The sequence below is a fragment of the Barbus barbus genome (assembly GCF_936440315.1).
Source record: "Barbus barbus genome assembly, chromosome: 31".
Lineage (NCBI taxonomy): Eukaryota > Metazoa > Chordata > Actinopteri > Cypriniformes > Cyprinidae > Barbus > Barbus barbus.
Window position 1 is genome coordinate 25051011 of NC_136759.1, and position 8353 is coordinate 25059363.

Below are 8353 nucleotides of genomic sequence, written 5' to 3' on the forward strand. Positions count from 1 at the left end.
ATTTCTGTATACCTACAGTTCCAGGCACACTGAAATCTCTTCATGCAGATACCTGGTACATACCTTTTTTTTCACAAAAAAATAACCCAACATCCGATCAATAAAAACTCACCTGATATGACACCCTACATGATATGAATCTTCTATGAAAAGCCCAGAAAAATTAAGTGCTCACAGATTGGGTGTGGCCCTTGCCATTAGGATAAAATTTTCAATAAATTGTAAATAATCTTTTTCTGGGTTGTGTAGAAATAGATATCTATTTCTACCTTACAGCTGAAAATCAACACAAAAGAAAAACATGAATAACCCTGTCCTAATCTTGTTTGTGACCAGTTCAAGGTACGTGCTGCAATAATCATGCCTTCCTGTTGATGGTATGTCAAGTTTGCATGTCTCAAAATGTGCATTTCTATCCACAAAACTTGCCAGAAGTCATGGTTTAAGGGGTTATTAAAAAAAAAAAAATCTTCCGGGGGTACATGCCCTCGCACCCCCCGCGAGCGTCTTGGTAACAACCTCCGGCACGTAACAGCAACGCTGCTGGAACAATTTATAGGGGAAACACTGCTGTCTTCAGACTACACCACAGATCTGTCAGTAAAATTTGGAAGGTTGTCAGATTTAAAGTTTTCACATGTGTTTTAAATTTTATGAAATGCATTCATCGCAGTTCCTTGTGGGTCAAGTGCTCTTGTTTTTCACCTCTTCCCTTTTCACCTCTTCCCTCTAGTCCATAGAGGTACATTTAGAATTTTATGTTTGGGGTGTTCTCTGGGACTTCTTCAGACACTTGTGTTATTTTAAGTAAAATAAGAATAAAACTGTTCACCGCATTTTATTTATTTTGTGTGTCTTCACATTTTTCACCACCATTCCCATTTCAGTGTCACCTGCTTGGCCTACTCTTTCTAGTGATGCAATATTTTTTATCTAATGCCACAGTGATCAGCCTCAATGGGACTAGTCTTGGCCATTTGACCTAGAGACTTAATTAAAGCCAAGGGACTTAATTAAAGTGTTTTTTTTTGTGTCTAATTAACCTGAAGGTCCATTTACCTTGGACCACCGGGAGACCTGGTAACAGTATCTTTTCCTGAGATGGTCAAGGGACCACAAGTGAAAACAACTTAATGACATGTTAATAACATGTTTATCTTTGTTGCATCATCGGTGCTGTATTAAAAAGAAAAAGAAAAAAAGGTCACATTAACTTTGAGTGATCTTTGACCTGCAGTGACCTTACATTTTAAACAGTGATGAATTCATAAACATTATATAAAAACTGCCATATTATAGTAATTAAAATACTTGTTATAATGCAGTTGTATTTTACAAATCATTGATATATTTGGAAATAAATTATTGGGTAATGCTTTAGTTAAGGGACCAATTATAATTTAACTACACTGTAAAAAAATAAAAAATAAACACACAAACACACACACAAAGCCAGGCATTTACAGGATTAAATAATATTATTTTACAATATCACTGCAACATCACAGTAATTTCCTGCTATTGTTTTACTGTGAATTCATATTATTAAGCTGTCTTTAATTGTGCCACTGTGAGAAAATTAGTTGTTTACTACTGTAATTTTTTTGAAGTCACCATAATGGAGATTACTGATTAGAATTAGTTTGGGACCTTCGATCTTCTGTGTTCGTATTCAAATGTCTGATCTAATCATGTCAGAGGTGCAACATGAAAACATCTGTGAAAAAGATGACAAGCTAGAATATGAAATAAGCAAATTGCCTGACTTTAATTTAGTCTAACTATTCTAATTCTGAATCTCCACAGCACGATCTAGTCATGCTTCTTTGCATGTATCTCTTCATAGTACATATGCACTGTAGAAACACAGTAATATGCTGTTTGTTTACAAGCCATTTCTGAGAGGGTAGTTAGATACAAGAGAAGTCCCACTTTGAAATTACTATGAAAGCAATGCAATTATTAACCTGGAAAATGCTGAAATTTCACACAAATGATTTTAACAGTGTAGTTTTTTATTTTAATTTTGCATGCATATTACTATCATACAACTCTATCTATCTATCTATCTATCTATCTATCTATCTATCTATCTATCTATCTATCTATCTATCTATCTATCATTTTTTTTGTTAGCATGTTAGCATTTGATTGAAATAGGGTCTGGAATGCATATTCTGAATTTGTAAATTGGGCTTTTGTTTGATGAGGGTGTGTTGAAAATAAAAAGCACAATGAGCTTCCCCACATATGGACTACTATTTTATGTCAGGAAACACATTTCACTCATCAAAACATGGAAGCTGTCAGTGTTATTTTCTGCAAAGGAGAAAGCTGGATATCAAAAACAATATTGACCTTCCTTCAAAAAAGTGGTCTTATTTTCAAGGGCATGTTATTTTAGCACAATTGCACCACTTACTGACTAACTGAAGCTAAGCACCACAAACGTATGAAAAATATAATATTTGCAACACTCCATCTAATTTGTTTGTGCGTATGCTTTCTTGTACCCTTCAATGTATTTAATAATAATAATAACAACAACAGTAAATAAATAGGAAATAACCACAGTGTATTTAAACCCTTTGCAGAACGACTTCCACCACAAAATCAAATCTCAGGTTGACAGTTTAAAAGATGAGCCCAAGCCTCTATTACTAATTTGAAAATCTCACTTTATAACTAGTAATGAAGGAACACTGATGATGACCTAGGCCTTGTTCTGTGGTGGCTCTCTAGCCAGTGGAAAGGCAAACCGGTTCTTAGAAGCCTCGCCAACTCCAAACCGACAATAGCACTGGCTCTGAACTAGCACCCGGTTCATGCTGGTGGAAGTTGCTTCATTGAAAGTTTATTATACTATGTAGAGTAGTTATGGCTGCTTTCAAAGCACTGCTCCATGAAGCCTTCAAAACTTTAAGAACATGTTGTTTCAAATCACAGTTTACTAACTGATGTACGTAACTGCTTTGTTACATCATAACTGTTTCAAAATACTTCGAAATTTCAATGGTTCATCACTGGGGGTGAGCTCTGTGAACCCATGAATTGTGAGATGTCTAAGATTGCAATGGGATTGTAAAATCAGTTTTTATGCATGTTTGGCCTCAGTTTGTGTTGCATTTACACTGTTCTGACCAGCTGGAGATGCCGGAGTATGTATTTCGAAACACTTTAAAACAGTTCAGTTGATTTGAAGCTTTGAAAAGCTTTGTTTCTCCCATCACTACAGCAGAGTATGAGATTCACAATAAAATATTAGTTTCAATATCTACTGAGGAAAGTGATATATTTTATTGTATTATCCTTTGAACTGTTAAGGGGATTTTCGACGACAATGATGGACAATGCATTTGTTGGTTGAATCTTACACCGTTTTATTGAAAATAAAAATAATGTCGCTGGTTACAACCTTCAGTTCCTTTAAATATAAAAATATTTGATGCTGACTTGCTCATAAAGTCTCTTGTCACCATCTAATGGCATTGCAATGTAACCAAAATCACCATCACTAACACTCAGACATTTCTCGATACCAAATAATATTATTACATAATAAAAAATAAATATAGAAAATAACATTTATTAAATAATAATATTTAATAAACAACAACAGCCATAATAAAAGTTGCATAGCAATTCATTCAAGATTACAAAGGCAGTGCTGAACCTGGCTTCATTACATTTATTTCTCTTCCATCGAATTCTGCTTATTTTGAGTTCTATTGCTGAGTGATATGTTCATATCATATCTTTTGTCAATATACATAAACATATATTTATACATATACATCTACTTATAGCTACATTCAGTCTGACATATTGTGTAGCTTAAATGTACCATTTTCCTCTCTACTTATAATTTATTGCTCATTCAAGTTATACATGGTTGTGCTTACCCCAAACCAATGTTATCAAAAAAACAACAACAGCCATCCTGTAAAAGATACGTTTTAATTGTAGTTGATGAACTTAATGAACAGCAAAAATTAATGTGGCCAATTCTCATGTGTGCAGTTTGTAAAGACCCAGATGATGTCAGCTCTTGTTATATAATCTGTTTACAGCAAATTGAGCAGTTGCCTCAGATCAGCATCAACAATCATTTCTCTTCACCTTGATTGTTACTTTAAAAATTAGCTGGAGTAAATAAAGAAATTTTAGACTGAACAAAGGACATCAACAACTACTTGGATGCTTTACTCTTCAAATAACAGACTAAAACTGAATCCAGATATTTATTTTGAGTGGCAATTTCACCTTTTTTTTTTCTTTTCTTTTTTTTTTTTACCTTTTTTGATCCACCAAATGGAAAATGGAACCATGCCTTCCTATTTTTATTTCACTTTGTTCAAGGAGTTTGTTCACATGAGATATCTTATCCTAATATTGACACTTACAGTTTATTTAGGAATAATATTATTTAATGCCATTATTTTGTTTGTGGTCTTTAAAGAGAGATCTCTTCATGAGCCAATGTACATACTGATATCTTGTTTGTCTGTCAATGATCTCTGTGGCTCAGCTGGTTTCTTCCCTAGGCTAATGTTTGATCTCCTTTTTGATACAAATACGATTTCTAGGCCTGCGTGTTTTGTTCAGATTTTTACGATTTATACTTATGCAATGTCTGAATATACCATATTAACTCTGATGGCATATGACAGATATGTTGCCATATGCAATCCTTTAAAATATCATAAAATTATGACCTCAAAAATGACAACACTGTACATGGCACTAGCATCACTTTATGCAGTGTTTTGTATGGGTCTGGTTATTTTCTTCTCAGCCAGGTTGCCTTTGTGTGGGACTGACATACCACGACTGTATTGTTCCAATTGGTCTGTGGTTCGACTGTCTTGCGGGACTTCCACTTTGAGTAACAACATAATTGGATTTTTTGTCACAACAACAACAGTTTTTCTCCCTGCCTTCTTCATCTTCTATAGCTATGTCAGAATTTTGATCATTTGTCAAAAAAGCTCCAAAGAATTTAGGGGCAAAGCATTACAAACATGTCTTCCTCACATTATAAGCTTTGTTAACTACTCTATAGCTTCATTTTGTGATATTGCTTTAAGTCGGTATGATTCTGACAAATTTAAGATTGTGGCTATCATTTTTTCAGTGGAATTTCTGGTTATCCCTCCTGTTTTGAATCCCCTTATTTATGGCTTAAATTTGCCAGAAATTCGCAAAAACATTGCAAAAACATTGCAGTGCTCAAAGGTTGCCCATTTTTCAGAATAAGTACTTAAAATATGACATAAGATTATTTAAAAAAAAAGCTAATTACTGGTTTTAGAGTGTTGTTTATCATAAAATTTCATTTTCTGAAATTATTTATTTAGTCCTAATAAAATGAGGCACAAACACCATACTTCTGATGTCTTCATAAAACTAATTATCTCCTTGATGTTCTATAACAATTTCAACTCTAATATTCAATAAAATACTTATGGCACATAGTACTTTACTGTGTTTAAAAAATTTCCTTTTCTCTTTTTTTGCTCTAAGTACAGCTGTAACAATATGCACAAATGACCTTGTGTTGTACAGTATATCATCAATTTAAATGTGAAAGTTTAACATTTAAACTATATGATAACAAATGTATAGTTAAAAAACCCTAAAAATATTCTTATTTTAATATTCTGTCTTTATGCATTGTAAATGTGGACATGCAGGATTAGTACATTTGATTGCATGGAGCCATCAAAGCAAACAGTGACACCAAGGGAACCAGCAAAAGTCCTGGCTATGACCACACCACCCTGTTAGGCCTGACTAGCATAACTGGGAAGTTAACGTGAGTTACAAATGGCTTTCTCTTGTAGTCTGTAGGACTACACCATACATTTCTGAAGTCTTCACTATCTCCATCAAATTTCTTCTTTATTTTATCAACAAATGTTACCCCCTGACCTTGAGACAACACATTCACACTTTATTTCTTTTCTCAAGGATTTACAGAACTATCACTAGACTGTCATTAACATGTCATCCTGTAAATTAACACCCAGCTAGGATTTAACTGGAATATTTAGTAACACTTTATTTTACAGTCTCCTTCTTACATGTTGCATGTAACAGTAAATTAAGCTTAATTACATGCAACTAACTAGAAATCAAACACTAATCCTCACTCTAACCCTGAGCACATGTTGTTTATTAAATAATATGAATTATTAATTAATAACTCATTACTTAATTGTAGAATTACACTGTATGAATGCTTTAAAATAAATTGTAATCAAATATGTATATGCTCTAAATGTGTGTCTTGGACATGTGAATACAATATGGATATGCAAAAAAAAAAAAAAAACATGAAATATTATTAGAAATGCAGGGTTTACTAAAGATTAAAGTTTATAGTTCAAAGCAACATCAGGTATGGCACAGGCAAGACAAAGAGTAATCATAGGCATGGATCAAATCGGGAGGGCACAACGAAGGAGTAATCCAGATAACAGGCTATAGTCCAGACGAGGGGGTGAAGAGTATCCGAGCGGGGCGAGACACAAGACTAATCTGAGGAAGGTTAAAGTCTAGGACAGACAGGCAGAGAAGAGACTAGTTGAAGTAAACCAGGCTAGAATTAAGACACGGGTTATACAGGTAATAAACAGGACTGACTAGACTATTACTTAAAGTAATATCGACTAGAACAGCATGCTGAAAACAGAGCTGATATTTACAGGGTAAAGGTGTTTTTTACACTACAATCGAGAAATTTTAACCCAAGTATGGTGTATGTAGACTTTTCATTAAGACCCAAAAGAATCATATCAACTTGTATAAAATGGGCATCCGATGACCCCTTTAAACAGTTATCATGAAGTTCAACAATTTCCTAGCAAGTTCTAATATATATTGTGTAGCTTATAGGCCTATACGTTGGCATAGAAACATATGTCATGCTGACATCACGGATCATAAACAACCGCACGTGACGGCATCTGGTGTAGCCAGACAGGGATCTTCAAAGTACACATGGAAGACTACAAAATGAATGACACTCTTCTCATCATAGAAGTAGAAAAGCAATAAGTTATTTATGACCCGAAAAATGTAATGTTTAAGGACTTACAAGCCAAAGAAAAAGAATGGGAAGCAATGTCAGAGGTGGTTGGTGTGGATGGTAAGTAGTAGATTGTTCATTTGATAATACACAAAGTGACATATTCAAATACGTCGCCTAATAGATATTACACATATACACCACATAAGTCTATGATGTGAAAGACTTATTTGAAAGGGTGTTTTTCGTATGTTCGCTAATATTCCTATTAAAAAAACGTGTAGCCTACATATAGGGGCTATTTACACCTGGTCACTTCACGCATTTTTTTCTGATCGGATAGCTATCTGATCCCGAAAAGACCAGGTGTAAATGCCCTCCGAAACGCATTCGGGACGGATTTAAATAAAGATTTATATTTATATTTTAACTTTTTACAATCTGTGAATAACAATCAATACAAACAAACATAATCAAAGAAGAACGCAGGACTAGATGATAAAAGCTGTACCAATAAGTGGTGAGCACTCTTTTAAGATTTACCTTCAGCTGACTGGAATTCTCAGTTGTATAGGAGATAAATCTTGATCTGGGCACAGTTTGGCTCGATAGAGCACAGGCCATAGTAGTGTGCCCTTGCATCCTTGGGTGTTTCGGCCTTTCATCACTATACACTCTCCACAAGGGTGGCCCACTTCTTTCAGTAGTCTGATAACTGATGATGACACAAATCCTCTACAACCCTTCAACTGGATAAACTTTGGTGTTCTGCATAGCGCAGCTTCTTTCACTCATAGGCCTCCTGAATCAAATTCTCCCAAGGAACAAAGAGCTCTATGATATATACCACTTTAAGTGAGGGGGACCAGAGTACCTAGTCTGGCTTTAGGTTGGTCAGGGCAATCTCAGGCAGAAAGATTGTCTGATGTCTGCCAGCATTTTCCAGGCACGGGCCAGACAAAATTGTCCTGATTCTGACTTGGGAGGATTTTTAGGTGTTATTCCTTCTGACAAACAATGTTGCCTTCAGGAGATTGCTTGTCCTGGGATGTTGGGAGATGGTCGTGCTCCGCTTGCTCTCCAAAGCTGATGCTAGGATCTTGAGGACCTGATTGTGTCTCCAGGTGTACCTCCCTTGCTTGAGGCTTGTCTTGCAGCATGTCATGATATGTTTGAGAGTTGCTGGAGTTGGGCAAAGGGCACAGGTCGGATCTTCGCCGTACCACTGTTGGCAATTCATTGGTGATGGAAGCAAGTCATACGCTACTCTGATGATGAAGCTGATCTTATTTGCTTCCATTTCAAATAGATCCTTCCAGCTGA

General features: G+C 35.2%; 1 protein-coding gene across 1 annotated transcript; it reads left to right on the top strand.

The window, feature by feature from the left end:
• Positions 1 to 4311: 4311 nt before the first annotated feature.
• On the top strand, positions 4312 to 5256 carry LOC306851755 (olfactory receptor 52E8-like; the record flags this gene model as incomplete). The annotated part of the gene is made up of 1 exon (XM_079388188.1): positions 4312 to 5256. One exon carries the CDS (start codon positions 4312 to 4314, stop codon positions 5254 to 5256), a length of 945 nt encoding a protein of 314 aa, XP_079244314.1.
• Between the last annotated feature and the right edge of the window lie 3097 nt (positions 5257 to 8353).